This window comes from Nerophis lumbriciformis, linkage group LG35 (genome assembly GCF_033978685.3).
Source record: "Nerophis lumbriciformis linkage group LG35, RoL_Nlum_v2.1, whole genome shotgun sequence".
Taxonomy (NCBI): Eukaryota; Metazoa; Chordata; class Actinopteri; order Syngnathiformes; family Syngnathidae; genus Nerophis; species Nerophis lumbriciformis.
The window spans coordinates 15,094,177-15,115,000 of NC_084582.2; the positions used below are offsets into that span (position 1 = coordinate 15,094,177).

At 41.3% G+C, this 20,824-nt stretch overlaps 1 protein-coding gene across 5 annotated transcripts in view; it reads left to right on the forward strand.

The window, feature by feature from the left end:
* The window catches only part of tenm2a (teneurin transmembrane protein 2a), a 737,482-nt gene that overhangs the window by 291,589 nt on the left and 425,069 nt on the right, over positions 1–20,824 (forward strand). For all 5 annotated transcript variants that reach the window (XM_061928107.2, XM_061928109.2, XM_061928108.2 and 2 more), the window contains one exon: positions 16,902–16,952. In XM_061928107.2, coding sequence (XP_061784091.2) covers positions 16,902–16,952 — 51 coding nt within the window. The remainder of the gene's footprint in view (positions 1–16,901; positions 16,953–20,824) is intronic.

Here is a 20,824-nt window from a genome sequence, read left to right on the forward strand (position 1 = left end):
CTGTGTTAATGAGCTTACTTGAAGAAATAGAACACTGCACTCAAACTTCCACGTTTCACTTATTTAAGTTCTCAATTAGCCACCGCTCAAACTTAATTTGGATTGTCCGAAGTTAGGATGCCAGCTGCCTACTCGATGCCACCAAGTTTTTTGACCTTTAATAAATCTTGGTTTTATTGCTCGCTCAGTTTAAAAACAAAGACACGCGTTATGGCTGCATAGTCTGCAGTCTAGGCTGGCCTAATCACACTGGCATGCTGATTAGCTTCCTTCAGACAATATTTCTCTCAGTCCTCTCTCTCTTGCTCAATCTCTCCATCTGCTCCGTTAGATAATAAATCATCGTCGGGCATTGTGACGTGTACGACGGGATGTATTAATCTCGTAATTAGAGAATGAAAAGGTGGCGCTAAATTTAGCATGAACTTACTGTGTAACCCTGTGGGCCCGCAAACGAAGTTGAGGAAAATTAAAGCAACGGAGTCAATTCTCTTGCTCTTGCACTTAAAAGATACAACGTTTCCATATGACCAAAATTTCACCAACAAGTTCTCTTTGTGTTTTTTTTTTATTGAAAATGAATCTAGCTGTTATTTCCCATAATATCAATTTGTTTTTAAGTAATCGGTAGATAACTAAAAGTACTTAGAACACCCCCCCCCCCCCCCCCCCCCTGTCCGTCCGTATTGTTTTGCTACCCCTTCTTGTTGTAATGTCATTTACAGAACTGAAGCCCATTTATGAGCATAGACAGTGTGGATAAAGGCATGTAAAACTATTATTTTGATCACCAAATTGCTTGTTTATTACTTCAAAACTAATATGGTTAACGTTATGAGTAAAAAATAAATCACTATTTTTGGTCTTCTCCACCATAAAATGGTCAAAAATCACACCCAGGTTCCAGTCCCACAAGTCCGGCAGCTGGCCACCCAAGTCCAGGGGTGCCCGACATGTCCAAAACGCCCCCAGAAAAGTCACAGGGGGACTGGGGGAGAACAGTTGGAAAAGTGGGCAAAAGTCCATAAAATAGTCAACAATCACACCCAGGTTCCAGTCCCACAAGTCCGGCAGCTGTCCACCCAAGTCCAGGGGTGCCCGACATGTCCGAAACGCCCCCAGCAAAGTCACAAGGGGAGTGGGGGAGAACAGTTGGAAAAGTAGACAAAAGTCCATAAAATGGTCAAAAATCACACCCAGGTTCCAGTCCCACAAGTCCGGCAGCTGGCCACCCAAGTCCAGGGGTGCCCGACATGTCCAAAACGCCCCCAGCAAAATCACAGGGGGAGTGGGGGAGAACAGTTGGAAAAGTAGGCAAAAGTCCATAAAATGGTCAAAAATCACACCCAGGTTCCAGTCCCACAAGTCCGGCAGCTGGCCACCCAAATCTAGGGGTGCCCGACATGTCCGAAACACCCCCAGCAAAGTCACAGGGGGAGTGGGGGAGAACAGTTGGAAAAGTAGGCAAAAGTCCATAAAATGGTCAAAAATCACACCCAGGTTCCAGTCCCACAAGCCCAGCAGCTGGCCACCCAAGTCCAGGGGTGCCCGACATGTACAAAACTCCTCCAGCAAAGTCACAGGGAGAGTGGGGGAGAACAGTTGGAAAAGTAGGCAAAAGTCCACAAAATGGTCAAAAATCACACCCATCTTCAATAGACAACATAGCTGGTGTTTTCTCATGCTCTTTCTGCGTTTCCTCACGCATCTTGAGGGAAACATCAGTAGAAGAGGACGCAAAATATAATACTATTGGCTTATCTTTTTTTTCTCTCGTTTTTGATCGGGTCTGTTACCAAAACACATGCAACAGAATATGAATTTGCCTCCAGTCTTCTGTAGGGGACATTATTAGGCTGATACAGGCCCGTCTACATTTTGGAGCTAAAATTGGGCCTTTTTAAATGTGCTGAAACTGGTTAGAAAACAGGCCTAAAATCACTACTATCTTTTTGGGGCCAATTTCACCTGTAGACATAATTTTGAAGACCAGAACTATGATATAAGTGCCAATGTTGGCAGCAGTAGAGCAACCCTTTAAATCCCTTTGCCGTATAATATAAACACCTATACACACACACACACACACACACAAACACACACATACTAAAAGACAGTGGCGGGCCGTGCGTTTCCCACCTATTTCTTCAGTGATGTCCGACTTCAATAAATACCACTCAAAATACAATAATTTATGTCGCCATATGACCACGGCTTGAAAAATACTATGCAGAAACACACTTGTGCACTACTGGGCATTAAATCACCTCAATGTGCCACTTGTGTACAAAACGGGTTATTTGTTAGCGCATTTAAAAATCAATAAAGGCGCATTGGACGCGGTACTGTCAAAACTAAAATAATTGTAAAAAACATATAGTGAATGTGAAAAATTATATTTGAACCCACAATTTGTAACGGCCATTTGATGCCGCATAAGCCATTGGTACCGCTTGTAGTTGGTTGATTCGAGTGGAAGTGACAGGCAAACCATTTCACCGCCAGGACAGCTTAACTCGTTTCCGGCTCGGCCGGCGTCGTCTCACATCATGTAGTTTCTCTTTAAACATGCTTCTAGAAAATGCCCTTGCAAATATATATCTGCTACCTAATCAACGTTTTGCTTCTTTGTTGGTTAAAAAAGTGAGTACCGCTGATTTCTCCGCTGACCGGGTATGGCTCCGGTCCCACTTTCTGCTTTCGTAAATTACAACTTGTGATCGGATACTTGCGAGTGCTTGCTTCAGACGAGAAGTAGCCACACTGGCCCTCTCCCGAAAGGCACAGACCAGCGAATCCCACCTCCTCCATAAGATCGTCACAGAAACACCACGACACGTGCGCCTAAAGTCAAGGCGTCCCTTTGCCATGCAAGCCCACGAGCTGCTCAGCACAACATCAGCTGATACTTCCAAGGCCACCTGGGTCAAGACGAGATGGAGAGAACAGTGGAAGTTAGCAGAACCATCTAGGCTGCACCACTACATCGACGACCCCACAGACGTCTCCGGCCAGGAACTGCCCCGGAAGCAGTGGACAACCCTCAACCGCTTAAGGACCGGCGACGGACGCTACGGAGCAGCAATGAAGAGGTGGGGACTTGCGGAAGATGCCTCCTGCGAGTGTGGGGACCCAGTCCAGACATTAGAGCATATAGTAACTAGTTGCCCCAAACACCGGCCTCCGAATGGCGAACAAGGTCTGATTGACCTGGACGATGACACGTTGACCTGGCTCGCCTCAACAGAGCTGAAAATCTAAAGACACACGACAGAAGAAGATACCTGGGAGTGACAAGTGAGTATCCAATCACAGTCACGTTAAACCTAAGGCTACCTAGATGGGCTACTGTCAACAACTCGTGATCTGATCGCAACTGTCTGTTAACTGAACGTCTTTTGTTTGTTTACACTGCACAGCCGCCGCTAATGTAGATTCAGAAGGCCTCCGGCAGAATTCACACAGTGCTGTCAACAAGCAAGCTGAATTCTGATTGGATAAAAGCTCTAACTTAAAGGGGAACATTATCACCAGACCTATGTAAGCGTCAATATATACCTTGATGTTGCAGAAAAAAGACCATATACTTTTTTAACCGATTTCCGAACTCTAAATGGGTGAATTTTGGCGAATTAAACGCCTTTCTAATATTCGCTCTCGGAGCGATGACGTCACAAAGTGACGTCACATCGGGAAGCAATCCACCATTTTCTCAAACACTGAGTCAAATCAGCTCTGTTATTTTCCGTTTTTTCGACTGTTTTCCGTACCTTGGAGACATCATGCCTCGTCGGTGTGTTGTCGGAGGGTGTAACAACACGAACAGGGACGGATTCAAGTTGCAACAGTGGCCCAAAGATGCGAAAGTGGCAAGAAATTGGACGTTTGTTCCGCACACTTTACCGACGAAAGCTATTCTACGACAGAGATGGCAAGAATGTGTGGATATCCTGCGACACTCAAAGCAGATGCATTTCCAACGATAAAGTCAAAGAAATCTGCCGCCAGATCCCCATTGAATCTGCCGGAGTGTGTGAGCAATTCAGGGACAAAGGGCCTCGGTAGCACGGCAAGCAATGGCGGCAGTTTGGTCCCGCAGACGAGCGAGCTAAAACCCCTGGATGTCTTGGCTCACACCGTCCCGAAGATGATCAAGAGAAGAATATCGACCCTAGCTTCCCTGGTCTGCTGAAATGAGGTTATGTCTACAGAATATATTAATTGATGAAAATTGGGCTGTCTGCACTCTCAAAGTGCATGTTGTTGCCAAATGTATTTCATATGCTGTAAACCTAGTTCATAGTTGTTAGTTTCCTTTAATGCCAAACAAACACATACCAATCGTTGGTTAGAAGGCGATCGCCGAATTCGTCCTCGCTTTCTCCCGTGTCGCTGGCTGTCGTGTCGTTTTCATCGGTTTCGCTTGCATACGGTTCAAACCGATATGGCTCAATAGCTTCAGTTTCTTCTTCAATTTTGTTTTCATTACCTGCCTCCACACTACAACCATCCGTTTCAATACATGCGCAATCTGTTGAATCGCTTAAGCCGCTGAAATCCGAGTCTGAATCCGAGCTAATGTCGCTATAGCTTGCTGTTCCGTTCGCCATGTTTGTTTGTATTCACTTTGTGACATCACAGGAAATGGACGGGTGTTTATAACGATGGTTCAAATCAGGCACTTTGAAGCTTTTTTTAGGGATATTGCGTGATGGGTAAAATTTTGAAAAAAACTTCGAAAAATATAATAAGCCACTGGGAACTGATTTGCAATGGTTTTAACCATTCTGAAATTGTGATAATGTTCCCCTTTAAAAACAGCAACAGTGGATCCTAATATGACATGAAGAGAATGTGATGAATCATTGTATATATTTATGAAAAATAAAAATAAAATAAAATTCACTTTTATTAATTTATGATCATGAGAGAAGGTCTTGCTGGCCCTGATGGCACACCACTGCTAGAGGATCTCAAATGCTAAACCGTGATTATTGTATTTTTGATAGTAGTAGTGGTAGTGAATTGATTCCAAAACACATTTCAAATGTATACACTTGTGTGTAATACTCAGTTAAAGTTTATTTCCAGTACAGCCACCGTTCCCACTAATAACACAGTTCATTGCACCTACCTGTCTGTCAAATCCAAGCAGTATTTATAGTGTTGGACTGATGGGGTCCCTCAAGACCAATGCTGTCCCCTCAGGGTCTCTGCTGATATGCAGGAAACTGGGCGTGAGTCGGCATGTGTGCTGGAAAGGTTGGCGGCATTAGAGTCTGATTGAGTTTTCAAAGAGCAACGCGGGGTGCGAACGTCTCGACAATGGTCTAACAGAATTAGTAGCTTGTGATGAATGGTGTGTAAAAGCAGCACTGACAGCCAGCTTATACGAATACACACCCGCCTGTGTGTGGATGCGTTTATAAGTCTGTGTGTCTCTATTTCACCAAATGGTTTTCGACTTTTATTCGTGCATGCAACAAGTGCTATTACGTGCGCTGCAAAAGGCGAGCAATCGTCGGTCTTTCCGTGTAGTCAAGGTTTGAAAATCTCCTGTCATTAGAATCCAAAATTACCAGTCTGAGCACGAGGCTTAGATGCACTGCTTACATGCTACACAAAGGGGATGAAAACTAGCGTACATGCACACAGACCTTGGAACTATTCTCTGTCCATCTGTGCAACAAATTAGCCACACTTTACCCTGAGTAGCCCTGTCCAAGAGTACTGATCTAAATGATGTATCAATGAGCCTTAGGCAAGGTTGTAGTTGCAAATTACATGTGGAGCTGTTAGAACATTTCAGAAGGAACCACTTGTTCATGATATAGTGTTACTCAGAGTTACGCTCATCTTATCTTTATCCTTTGAATTTGTATGTGGTGATTTTTTTTCATTGGAAATGACACATTTGTCAAAAGATTAAATGCCTACTGAAATGATTTTTTTTAAATTTAAACGGGGATAGCAGATCCATTCTATGTGTCATACTTGATCATTTCGCGATATTGCCATATATTTGCTGAAAGGATTTAGTATAGAACAACGACGATAAAGTTCGCAACTTTTGGTCGCTGATAAAAAAAAAGCCTTGCCTGTACCGGAAGTAGCGTGACGTCACAAGTTGAAAGTCTCCTCACATTTCCCCATTGTTTACACCAGCAGGGAGAGCGATTGGGACCGAGAAAGCGACGATTACCCCATTAATTTGAGCCAGGATCAAAGATTTGTGGATGAGGAACGTGAGAGTGAAGTATTAGAGTGCAGTGCAGGACGTATCTTTTTTCGCTCTGACCGTAACTTAGGTACAAGGGATCATTGGATTCCACACTCTCTCCTTTTTCTATTGTGGATCACGGATTTGTATTTTAAACCACCTCGGATACTATATCCTCTTGAAAATGAGAGTCGAGAACGCGAAATGGACATTCACAGTGACTTTTATCTCCACCACAATACATCAGCGAAGCACTTTAGCTACGGAGCTAACGTGATAGCATCGGGCTTAACTGCAGATAGAAACAAAAGAAATAAACCCCTGACTGGAAGGATAGACAGAAAATCAACAATACTATTAAACCATGGACCTGTAACTACACGGTTAATGCTTTCCAGCCTGGCGAAGCTTAACAATGCTGTTGCTAACGTTACCATTGAATCTAACTTAGCTTTGGACCTCGACAGAGCTATGATAAAAACATTAGCTCTCCACCTACGCCAACCCTCATCTGCTCATCAACACCGAAGCTCACCTGCGTTCCAGCGATCGACGGAGCAACGAAGGACTTCACCCGATCATCGATGCGGTCGGCGGCTAGCGTCGGATAGCGCGTCTGCTATCCAAGTCAAAGTCCTCCTGGTTGTGTTGCTGTAGCCAGACGCTAATACACCGATCGCATCTACAGCTTTCTTCTTTGCAGTCTCCATTGTTCATTAAACAAATTGCAAAAGATTCACCAACACAGATGTCCAGAATACTGTGGAATTTTGCGATGAAAACTGAGCTTTTTGTATTGGATACAATGGCGTCCCAATACTTCCGTTTCAACCATCGACGTCACTCGCATACGTCACCATACCTAGACGTTTTCAACCGGAAGTTTCGCAGGAAATTTAAAATTGCACTTTATAAGTTAACCCGGCCGTATTGGCATGTGTTGAAATGTTAAGATTTCATCATTGATATATAAACTATCAGACTGCGTGGTCGGTAGTAGTGAGTTTCAGTAGGCCTTTAAATTGTCCATCCATTTTCTGTCCAGCTTGTCCTCATTAGGGCCAATAATGAGCTAACCTCGTTTTAGAGGTTTTTGTTTTGGTTTATTTTTATATTCGTACTACACATCATTACCACTATTTTGTGATTGTGTCAACATTTGCATTTTAAAATATGCAAATTTCCTGGGAAAATAAGAAAAAATAGCATAGAGTAAGCAGTGAAGGGCATTAACAAGTTACATGTAGCTGAGCTACATAGCTTAAAGGGGAACATTATCACCAGACCTATGTATGCATCAATATATACCTTGATGTTGCAGAAAAAAGACCATATATTTCTTTAACCGATTTCCGAACTCTAAATGGGTGAATTTTGGCGATTTAAACGCCTTTCTATTATTCGCTCTCGGAGCGATGACGTCACAACGTGACGTCACATCGGGAAGCAATCCGCCATTTTCTCAAACACATTACAAACACCGAGTCAAATCAGCTCTGTTATTTTCCGTTTTTTCGACTGTTTTCCGTACCTTGGAGACATCATGCCTCGTCGGTGTGTTGTCGGAGGGTGTAACAACATGAACAGGGACGGATTAAAGTTGCACCAGTGGCCCAAAGATGCGAAAGTGGCAAGAACTTGGACGTTTGTTCCGCACACTTTACCGACGAAAGCTATGCTACGACAGAGATGGCAAGAATGTGTGGATATCCTGCGACACTCAAAGCAGATGCATTTCCAACTGGACTGGACAGATCAGCTTTCAGGAAAAGAGAGCGGATGAGGGTATGTCTACAGAATATATTAATTGATGAAAACTGGGCTGTCTGCACTCTCAAAGTGCATGTTGTTACCAAATGTATTTCATATGCTGTAAACCTAGTTCATAGTTGTTAGTTTCCTTTAATGCCAAACAAACACATACCAATCGTTGGTTAGAAGGCGATCGCCGAATTTGTCCTCGCTTTCTCCCGTGTCGCTGGCTGTCGTGTCGTTTTCGTCGGTTTCGCTTGCATACGGTTAAAACCGATATGGCTCAATAGCTTCAGTTTCTTCTTCAATTTCGTTTTCGCTACCTGCCTCCACACTACAACCATCCGTTTCAATACATGCGTAATCTGTTGAATCGCTTAAGCCGCTGAAATCCGAGTCTGAATCCGAGCTAATGTCGCTATAGCTTGCTGTTCTATGCGCCATGTTTGTTTGTATTGGCATCACTGTGTGACATCACAGGAAAATGGACGGGTGTATATAACGATGGTTAAAATCAGGCACTTTGAAGCTTTTTTTAGGGATATTGCGTGATGGGTAAAATTTTGAAAAAAACTTCGAAAAATAAAATAAGCCACTGGGAACTGATTTTTAATGGTTTTAACCCTTCTGAAATTGTGATAATGTTCCCCTTTAACTACATTTTCCAGTAGCTTGGCGGCAGCTGAGCTACTTTTTTAACGAGTAGCTTTTCCTGTAGTTTATCTACATTTAGAGCCACGTAGCTACGTAGCTGACATCAAAGCTACAAGCTACAAAGAGAGAAAATGGACTGTGAATCCAGGCCAAAAAAAATACGGAGAAAATACAATGACCTGGAGGAATGAGAACATCCATACATACGGAGAAAATCCATGGTGATTGGTTGGTGTTTGTACGATGAGTCACAATCGGCTAAGGTGAGGGCGATACATCACGGACTAGCCAATCAGAGACAAAACGGCGTGGCGAAGTTGGTAGAGTGGCCGTGCCAGCAAGCGAAGGGTTGCTGGTTACTGGGGTTAAATCCCCACCTTTTACCATCCTAGTCACATCCGTTGTGTCCTTGGGCAAGACACTTCACCCCTAACTCCTGATGGCTGCTGGTTAGCGCCTTGCATGGCAGCTCCCGCCATCAGTGTGTGAATATGTGTGTGAATGGGTAAATGTGGAAGTAGTGTCAAAGCGCTTTGAGTACCTTGAAGGTAGAAAAGCGCTATACAAGTATAACCCATTTATTATTTATCATTTATAAGGCGGGTCATCGACATTAGTAAGCAAAATCATAACAGTCACACACTCATGTCACATGACGAGGAGTGAGGTCGGAGACAGAAGGACGCTTCAAGCTGTCGATTCAAAAAAAAAAAAAAATAACATACCGATTTTTCGGACTATAAGTCGCAGTTTTTTTCATAGTTCAGTGCGACTTATATATGTTTTTTTCCTTCTTTATTATGCATTTTCGGCAGGTGCGACTTATACTCCTGTGCGACTTATACTCCGAAAAATACGGTACTTGAGAATGGCAGACAAATTCCCTCCCGCAGATTAGATTTTGCCTTTAGTAATGAACATTATGTGCAGGAAACCCACAATAATGTGTGTCTTTAGTAATATTTAGACAAATGTATTTGTTTGGACAAAACAATGCCCAAAGCCTTAGTTTTTAGTTGTTTAATCTGTAAACCAAAATCATAACTGCTCTCTTCATGTAAGATGTCCAACACAAATTTAGGAACACACATTAAGGTGAGTTGAGTTCATGAAAAGTTTTACTGCACATTACCATTACAAGTCATTGTTCTTTTGTCAAGATGTAGATATATGCTGATTTTTTTTGTACTGTAGGCAGGGAAAATTAATAACCTTTTAGGGGTGGGCCAAAGAAAAGGCAAACTAAAATAAATACATACAGTGGGATGCCGCGACCCCTAGAGGTAGTTATTAAATGACAGATAGTTAAGAGTAGGGCTGCAACTAATGATTAATTTGATAATCGATTAATCTGTTGATTATTCCTTCGATTAATCGATTAATAATCGAATAAAAGAGACAAACTACATTTCTATCTTTTCCAGTATTTTATTGGAAAAAAAACAGCATACTGGCACCATGTTCTGGACATTGGGGGTGCAGCATACACCAATAATAACACAGAAATGTAATTCATCAGATCAGAACTGAATCAGATATTGTACACGTTTCTGTTGTGAATAATAAAGGATTCATTTTAGGCTGCCTCTGAATAATAGCATGAAATATTCCAGCACCTTCATAACATTTAGTTATACTAAAGCGTCACTCAAATCTAAATATATTTATATAGCTTTATCGGACATTGATCCATTATGAAACCAACCTGAGATATTTCTGTCCGTTTATTTCGAAATTTGTAACGTTTTCTCTCTCAAAACGGAGTCAAATGTGCCGGAGACACATTATCAGCCCCGCGTTGCAACAAAGGCATAACGTTAACATTACTCACAAAAAAGCTGAACTCATGAATGCCTGTTGCCACTATGGACTTAAAAAGTTACGTACCGTGAGTTCTTCCCTTCATCCATGGCTCCAACATGTTTCCTTTTCAGGTGCTCCTGAAGCAATGTTGTACTTCCGTGCCATTTTGCAGGAAACGGTCTTCTTTGAAGTCTTTAAAGTAAAGTGTTCCCACACTTTTGACGACTTATGTCGTACACTTTTCTCCATTGAAGCAATAACCTCAAGATGTTTTTCTGCTGAACTATCGGTACTGTTTTCCTGCGCCATTTTTCGAATGTTTCCAGCAAAGGAGACGGCGTCGTCACGTGATCTGCACATGACACATCATTGGCTGGCTTACCTCCACCTCATGAGACGTAGCCTCAGCGCCGCCCTGGCACTGTTTTGTACTGTTTTGTACTTATTTTGGTTATTGTTTCTCAGCTGTTTGTAAATGTTGCAGTTTATAAATAAAGGTTTATTTAAAAAAAAAAAATAATAATAAAAAAAAAAAAAAAGCCTCCGCACATGCGCATAGCGTAGTTCCAAGGAATCGATGACTAAATTAATCGGCAACTATTTTTATAATCGATTTTAATCGATTTAATCGATTAGTTGTTGCAGCCCTAGTTAAGAGTAGTGGACCCTTATTGGGTCTATTTGTACACTCTCAGTTACATTAACATTAACTTTGACCGCATCTTCTCCTCTCCCACTTTGTTGTAGTTTTTGGTGCTTCCATAGAGAGTCTACTGAGAGATATAAGTTAAAACAATGTGCTATTTCATATTAGAATTGGCAACAGCGTGTTCATGTACGACCCAGTCTTCCCCACAACAAGAGGATAGGGGGAAAGAAGGAGCTTATTGACTACAGCGCGTACTACAATGGAGGAAAAGCACTATAATCCGCTGATGGTTTTCCCAATTTGTGAAGTCCCCAAATGTGCACATTGCAAACAGCTCGTTTAGCGGAAGTAGAAGTGAAGGCAAGCTTATTTTATAAATAATCTTTGCAATGCCTCCACGGCTTGATTTCCAATTTTTGGGACTTATGCAGATCCCAAATACACAACAGCAGGTACCAATAGATACGAAAAGTTGGTTTTGCATAAGAGGGCCCTCTTAAATCCAAAATAGTAATACAAAAACATGTTAAGACATGCCCATGCTGGGATTTGAACCCGGGTCCTATGTATTTTGAGGCAGGTTAACTCGGCCGCTTGTTACAAGCCTCACCCCCACCTCACCATTTTTTTCCCGATGTTTACTAAGTGGTGCCAGGGCCAAGTCCAGCAGACCTGAAACTGCATCACGGGCAGTAGGGTAGTGAAGATAGAAAGCAAAACATTTGACCTCGATGATACCAGAAGAGGGCAAATAATTTGATTTCTGGGGAAAATAGAAAGGTTGACAAACATGAAGGTGGGAGTTTTTTGTGTATTTATTATGACTGGAGTTTGTGAATTACGGTTCATCAGAAAACTGTTAGACACGGCTAGGATGAGGGCTCAAGTTCCTTTACACCTAATTGTGTTAAATGATGTCTTAATGAATCATTATTTGTGTACCGGGACGCAGCAAAGAACATGATAACACTTTTTCTTTAAAATAGGAAGAACATAAATGTTCAAAATTTCTTGGTAAGATGACACATCCTCCACGTTGCCATGCACTAAATTAGTCTGATTTCTCAAATAGTTTTTTTTTTTTTTGTATTTTCACACCTATGTGTGAAGTCCCAGTCAGATGCACACTCTAAATCAAGTATTGGTCATACGCCATATGCCTCCCGTTCTTATTTCCTTTCAGCGCAAATATGTGAATTGCTTTTTCGGTTGACCTATGATGTCACACTAGGCATCTGCGGCTCCTTACAAATCAACACTTTAGCTCCGCTGTAGCTGATGTCCGCTGTAATATTGACACAAATTAGAAATATTACGTCTCCAATGGCTATGTTGATGTTAAATAGCAGACAACATCAAGCAATGATCTTAGATTGTGCTACGAACATGACGCTACTACCAAGAAGTTCTCGGACCAGGGTCCGAAGCAAAAAAAGACCGGCAAAAGAGTTTTTCTTTTTAAGTACAAACCCCGTTTCCATATGAGTTGGGAAATTGTGTTAGATGTAAATATAAACGGAATACAATGATTTGCAAATCCTTTAAAACCCATATTCAATTGAATGCACTACAAAGACAAGATATTTGATGTTCAAACTGATAAACTTTAATTTTTTTTTGCAAATAATAATTAACTTAGAATTTCATGGCTGCAAGACGTGCCAAAGTAGTTGGGAAAGGGCATGTTCACCACTGTGTTACATGGCCTTTCCTTTTAACAACACTCAGTAAACGTTTGGGAACTGAGGAGACACATTTTTTAAGCTTCTCTGGTGGAATTCTTTCCCATTCTTGCTTGATGTACAGCTTAAGTTGTTCAACAGTCCGGGGGTCTCCGTTGTGGTATTTTAGGCTTCATAATGCGCCACACATTTTCAATGGGAGACAGGTCTGGACTACAGGCAGGCCAGTCTAGTACCCGCACTCTTTTACTATGAAGCCACATCGATGTAACACGTGGCTTGGCATTGTCCATGGTAACGTTGCTTGGATGGCAACATATGTTGCTCCAAAACCTGTATGTACCTTTCAGCATTAATGGCGCCTTCACAGATGTGTAAGTTACCCATGTCTTGGGCACTAATACACCCCCATACCATCACCGATGCTGGCTTTTCAACTTTGCGCCTATAACAATCCGGATGGTTCTTTTCCTCTTTGGTCTGGAGGACAAAACGTCCACAGTTTCCAAAAACAATTTGAAATGTGGACTCCTCAGACCACAGAACACTTTTCCACTTTGTATCAGTCCATCTTAGATGAGCTCAGGCCCAGCGAAGCCGACGGCGTTTCTGGGTGTTGTTGATAAACGGTTTCCGCCTTGCATAGGAGAGTTTTAACTTGCACTTACAGATGTAGCGACCAACTGTAGTTACTGACAGTGGGTTTCTGAAGTGTTCCGGAGCCCATGTGGTGATATCATTTACACACTGATGTCGCTTGTTGATGCAGTACAGCCTGAGGGATGGAAGGTTACGGGCTTAGCTGCTTACGTGCAGTGATTTCTCCAGATTCTCTGAACCCTTTGATGATATTACGGACCGTAGATGGTGAAATCCCTAAATTCCTTGCAATAGCTGGTTGAGAAAGGTTTTTCTTAAACTGTTCAACAATTTGCTCACGCATTTGTTGACAAAGTGGTGACCCTCGCCCCATCCTTGTTTGTGAATGACTGAGCATTTCATGGAATCTACTTTTATACCCAATCATGGCACCCACCTGTTCCCAATTTGCCTGTTCACCTGTGGGATGTTCCAAATAAGTGTTTGATGAGCATTCCTCAACTTTATCAGTATTTATTGCCACCTTTCCCAACTTCTTTGTCACGTGTTGCTGGCATCAAATTCTAAAGTTAATGATTATTTGCACAAAAAAAAATGTTTATCAGTTTGAACATCAAATATGTTGTCTTTGTAGCATATTCAACTTAGTATGGGTTGAAAATGATTTGCAAATCATTGTATTTCGTTTATATTTACATCTAACACAATTTTCCAACTCATATGGAAACGGGGTTTGTAATTGTCCGACATAGAATCATAGAAACAAAACTTTTGAATGTCTCAAAGTTCATTCGTAAGGTTTTGTGGATTGATGAATGGGGTTTTAAATCCGAAGGCAAACACTGTTCGTGCCCCGGCCGATAGTGTTGAGATGAAGGTTGCTATTCTGGATTATCTTGCCAGTTGTGTGCACTACAGAGTTATTGTTAATCAGTTTGGAGTGAAAATTTGCATTTATTATACATGCTTAATTTTTTTTCCTTTCATTCGTATTTAGTTCGAGAGTCCGCGTTCTACATTTCCTTAGCTACTTTCTTAAATAAATCTATGTTTCTTTTTTTCTTCCATCGATGCACTTCTAAAGGTTCTGTTCTTTTCATTTGTAAAGCAAATAAACAGTCTTCTCTTCATTACAATGTTGCTTACGTTTTTATCGAATGGTATCTGCTTCTGGATTATATCCCGCGCATTGACTGGCGCATGCACTATACCAGGGGTCGGCAACCTTTACCACTCAAAGAGCCATTTTGACCAGTTTCACAAATTAAAGAAAACAATGGGAGCCACAAAACTCTTTTGAAATTTAAAATGAAATAACACTGCAGATAACGTTTTTTTTGCTTTGTGCTATGTATAAACCAGACACGCGGCCCGCACCTTAATATAAAAATGTAATGTTAGTGCGTCCCGCAAGTTTTATATGAATGGCGCCTGACAGCGTCATACTTGCCAACCCTCCCGATTTTTCATGGAGAATACAAATTTCAGGGCAACTATTCTCTCGAACGTCTGCTGATTTTCACCCTAACAACAATAATAAGGGTGTGCCGTGATGGTACAGCATTTAACACCCTCTACAACCTGTACAAACAGCGTGCCGGCCCAGCCACACGTTGTATGAGGCTTCTGCCTGCCCACGTATGCCCACGTAAGTCACAGCAATCATACTTGGTCAACAGCCACACAGGTTACACTGACGGTGGCCGTATAAAACAACTTTAACACTCTTACTAATATGCGCCACACTGTGAACCCACACCAAGCAAGAATGACAAACACATTTCGGGAGAACATCTGCACCGTAACACAACAGAACAAATACCCAGAATCCCATGCAGCCCTAACTCTTCCGGGCTGCAATATACACCCCCGCTACCAACAAACCCCGCCCACCTCAACCGATGCACGGAGGGGGGGTGGTGTATATTGCAGCCCAGAAGAGTTAGGGCTGCATGGGATTCTGGGTATTTGTCCTGTTGTGTTTATGTTGTGTTACGGTGCAGATGTTCTCCCAAATGGTGTTTGTCATTCTTGTTTGGTGTGGGTTCACAGTGTGGCGCATATTAGTAAGAGTGTTAATATTATTAATATTAACATTAATTATTATTAATATTAACATTAATTATATTAACATTGATATTATTGTTAAGGTGAAATTCGGAGAATATTTGCCCCGGGGAGAGGCACTGAAATCCGGAAATCTCCCAGGAAAATCGGGAGGTCGGCAAGTATGCAGCTGAGCCGCATCAGAGTGATCAAAGAGCCGCATGCGGCTCCGGAGCCGCGGGTTGCCGACCCCTGCACTACACGAAAGGTTCCCTCCAGCGGCACACACCCACTCGAGATATCTGGTTTTCAATCGCATAAACCAGGTGTGTTAGTGCAACTTTTCAAACACCCAACATGATTGTATTGAGTTTCCATGGGTTGTAGGATGCTTATTTAGAGCCAAACTATTTGAGAAATTGGACTAATTTAGTGCAAGGACGCATACTGATTGGTGGAACTAAGAGATCTTAGCCAACCCAAGAAATATAACCTAGCAGTAACTCTCCTTCACAAATCCATACCATTGGGATGGGAGAAGGTAGGAAGGTAATATTCCACCTGTTATCCAACAAAGAACATGTTTAGGCTTCGACTTAACACCATTCCATCAAACCCCTTGACCTTGTACTTGGCCATGTACAGCTGCTCGACCATGGAAACCATTCTTTTTGTTCTGAAATTAAATCTGGAGAAAGTTAGGGGACTCTTAATTTATTGAGTCAGCAGAATGGTGGTGACTTTTACGCTCTACATGCCTCAGCACTCATTGATCCCACTCAGTAAGTGTAAATGCTTTTTGCATGCTTTGCAAAAATACCACTTACTGTACTGTTGACCATGGCACATCTGGCGGGGATACAATTTCTAAACCTATGTTTGGATGTTGACTTATATTAAAGTGCGGGACAATAGGAGGAACATGGTACGCAACTTTCCAATGGAGGGATGAAAAGGTTTGAAGTGGACTTCTAAAAATGTAATAAATATGACAGGTGTCACTTGCTTGTTGTTTCTAGCAGGCAGTGTGTACAATACAGTTAAAATAGACTTAAATCCTAAGCTGTATATTAATGGAAGTAGACTTTTAAACATACTGCTACGATTATGGCTTCAATAGTCCCTCAAATCTATCGCCAGGTGTAAGACAAGACAGGAGACGGAGTGGGACTAGAAAATGAGAATTCTCCAGCCAGTTATGACTGATAATGTTTTCTTCCGTGTCATGCCAAAACTCTTTGTAATGAAGTTTAATGGACATAGTTTTGCTTCCAGTAGCTAATTGAGAATTGGAGAGCGAAGTCAATATTCATCTACCCCCAAACATTTCTTGATGATATATTTTGTTCATCATGTTAATGAAGTTGTCCTTGACCACTATTTTTTTTTTGTAATTCCATATTGTTAATTTTTTGCCCCACTTTCATTCATTATATTTTTTTCTGTTTCTTTTTCTCCTTCCTTCATTTTTCCTCCCTCAATTCCTCCCCTCCAGCTTATCTAGATGAGGAGGAGGATGCGGATCCATTTGGAGACTATGTGATCAGTAAGTTATGACACTTTATAGCTTCTCGCTGAATACTCAACATATCAGTATCTGTTGTTTTTTTTCCTGTAGTTGTGTTTCCTGTGATTTTGTGCCCTTAACTGTAATCGACTCCTTCTGTCAGTCTATATAGTTGATGCCTGGATAATAGAAGCTGTTGCACACACTGCAATAGCTTTTATCTGGGCCGCAGATGAGTGAATACACCATTATCCCTCGGTCTGTTCAAAAAGGCTTTTTTGAAATTGTAATTGTTCTTATTGTTGTAACTACTGTAACATTCACACCTCCACGCCACACTCCAAACTGCGCAATTATAGTTGGTTCAAATGTATCATTGAGGGAAGCTCTGTTGACTGCGATAAGGATGATACAATTAATTCTGCTTTTACATACTCCAGTAAGCAGGCATGTCTTGTTTTTACAAGTTTCTATTTATGAACTTCTTGCAATGCACATTACACACATTCTTCAGTCATCAAAGGACATGACTCCCCCCTATGATTGGTTTTGAAATGTCTGACCATTTGCAAATTAGGGGTAATGTGGTGTTGGTCGGTTGATTATTGCCAAATTGGTATTAAGGTTGGTAAGGGGAAGTCGAAAAGGACAAAAACGTTTTACGGTCTAATGACCTATACATGGGAATTTAATTTGACCCTCTTTAAAATTTTAAATGCAACTTGCTGTTTAACTAACAAGGAACTGAAGCGTATAATTCTCAACGTGTGTGATCCATGAATTATACAGTATGGTTTGTTTGTTTCAAACATGCATGATACATTACATTAAGTAACTTTGTGTGGTTACATTTTGTACAATCCAAAGTGTCCGAAAAGTAGTAACAAGAACCAGATCTTATTTAATCCCGCTCCTTCTCAATATACTAGTACAGGCCAAAAGTTTAGACACACCTTCTCCTCATTCAATACGTTTTCTTTATTTTCATGACTATTTTTACTATGTAGATTGTCACTGAAGGCATCAAAACTATAAATGAACACATGTGGAGTTATGTACTTAACAAAAAAAAGGTGACATAACTGAAAACATGTCTTATATTCTATCCATCCATCCATCCATCCATTTTCTACCGCTTATTCCCTTTTTGGAGTCGCGGGGGGCGCTGGAGCCTATCTCAGCTACAATCGGGCGGAAGGCGGGGTACACCCTGGACAAGTCGCCACCTCATCGCAGGGCCAACACAGATAGACAGACAACATTCACACTCACATCCACACACTAGGGCCAATTTAGTGTTGCCAATCAACCTATCCCCAGGTGCATGTCTTTTCTTTTTTTAGTCTTATATTCTAGTTTCTTCTAAATAGGCACCCTTTGCTCTGATTACTGCTTTGCACACTCTTGGCATTCTCTCGATGAGCTTCAAGCACACCTGCGAAGTGAAAACCATTTCAGGTGACTACCTCTTGAAGCTCATCGAGAGAATGCCAAGAGTGTGCGAAAAAGTAATCACAGCAAAGGGTGGCTATTTTGAAGAAACTAGAATATAAAACATGTTTTCAGTTATTTCACCTGTTTTTGTTTAAAGGGGAACATTATCACAATTTCAGAATGGTTAAAACCATTAAAAATCAGTTCCCAGTGGCTTATTTTATTTTTCAAAGTTTTTTTCAAAATTTTACCCATCATGCAATATCCCTAAAAAAAGCTTCAAAGTGCCTGATTTTAACCATCGTTATATACACCCGTCCATTTTCCTGTGACGTCACATAGTGATGCCGATACAAACAAACATGGCGGATAGAACAGCAAGTTTATAGCGACATTAGCTCGGATTCAGACTGGGATTTCAGCGGCTTAAGCGATTCAACAGATTACACATGTATTGAAACGGATGGTTGTAGTGTGGAGGCAGGTAGCGAAAACGAAATTGAAGAAGAACCTGAAGCTATTGAGCCATATCGGTTTGAACCGTATGCAAGCGAAACCGACGAAAACGACACAACAGCCAGCGACACGGGAGAAAGCGAGGACAAATTTGGCGATCGCCTTCTAACCAACGATTGGTATGTGTTTGTTTGGCATTAAAAGAAACTAACAACTATGAACTAGGTTTACAGCATATTAAATACATTTGGCAACAACATGCACTTTGAGAGTGCAGACAGCCCAGTTTTCATCAATTAATATATTCTGTAGACATACCCTCATCCGCTCTCTTTTCCTGGGGGTCTGGCGGCAGATTTCTTTGACTTTATCGTTGGAAATGCATCTGCTTTGAGTGTCGCAGGATATTCACACATTCTTGCCATCTATGTCGTAGCATAGCTTTCGTCGGTAAACATCAAGGTATATACATAGGTCTGGTGATAATGTTCCCCTTTAAGGACACAACTCCACATGTGTTCATTCATAGTTGTGATGCCTTCAGTGACAATCTACAAGTCATGAAAATAAAAAAAACGCATTGAATGAGAAGGTGTGTCCAAACTTTTGGCCTGTATTGCAAATAGTTCATTCAAACCATAACTTTTGTATGTCAACACTAATAATTTGCAACACATGCAGTTCTGTTCCTTTTTTAAAAAATGTTTCTAAGTTTTAGATAATATTTAGTTACCGTATTTTCCGCACTATAAGGCGCACCGGATTATAAGGCGCACCTTCAATGAATGGCCTATTTTAAAGTGTTGTTCATATATAAGGCGCACGGCATTATAAGGTGCACCGCATTATAAGGCGCATAGAATAGACGCTACAGTAGAGGCTGGTGTTACGTTATGCATCCCGTAGTTGCGAGACCTGTTGTGGCTCAATATTGGTCCATATATAAGGCTCACCGGATTATAAGGTGCACCTTCAATGAATGGCCTATTTTAAAGCGTTGTTCATATATAAGGCGCACGGCATTATAAGGTGCACCGCATTATAAGGTGCATAGAATAGACGCTACAGTAGAGGCTGGTGTCACGTTATGCATTCCGTAGTTGCGAGACCTGTTGTGGCTCAATATTGGTCCATATATAAGGCTCACCGGATTATAAGGCGCACTATCAGCTTTTGAGAAAATTGGAGGTTTTTAGGTGCGCCTTATAGTGCGGAAAATACGGTAATTATTAAATCATTTAGTGGAATACATTGTCTTGTCATGCCTTTGCATTTGATTTTTATGTGAGGAACATATGTCATAGTTCTGGTAATGTGTGGAACATATTTTGTTGCTACATACAGTATGTCCCTCCATAGTTTTCGATGCATAAAAGTGGCACACTAATCTCAGATATCGAGCCTCAGTCTGTTTAGTTTGTTGAGTTGTTGTGAATGTCGTTATACAAATTTTAGTCAGAGATGAACCAGACTGCTTATGGTGGAAAGATGTTGTACAAAGTTTGCTATTTGCTTTGTAAGTCAACATCACAACTCATGAAAGGCAACGTGTGAAGACTGCTGACAAAGTCATTCTATTGTTTGGACATTTGGAAGAAGGTCCCATGTCTCACAAAACAACAAATCTTGTGGGTAAGTAAATAGACAAGCAACAGAGAACACATCAAAGGGAAAGAGAAGGAAGTTGTTTTTTATATAATTCTGATTAGGAACAGTTCAAGCAGCTGTCACTTTATCGTTTCTGGAAACAAATGAAAGAAAAAAAAATGACTGTCATCATTAACAAAAGATAATCAACTATGCCTATAAAACCTCTGCCGGGTCTTCCTTTATATATTTTAAAAATAGAAGTAATTAACACATACTTAGCCAAAAACAGAGTCTAGGCTGCTTGTTCGGAGCTTCTTACCTCTGCAGAGTGATTATGACCAACTGAAGGGTGTTTTGTTTTCTAAGAAATGAGAGGATCAATCCAAAGTTGATAGTGGGCTGAGCTGCTTTACAGGACGCATAAGGGAGAG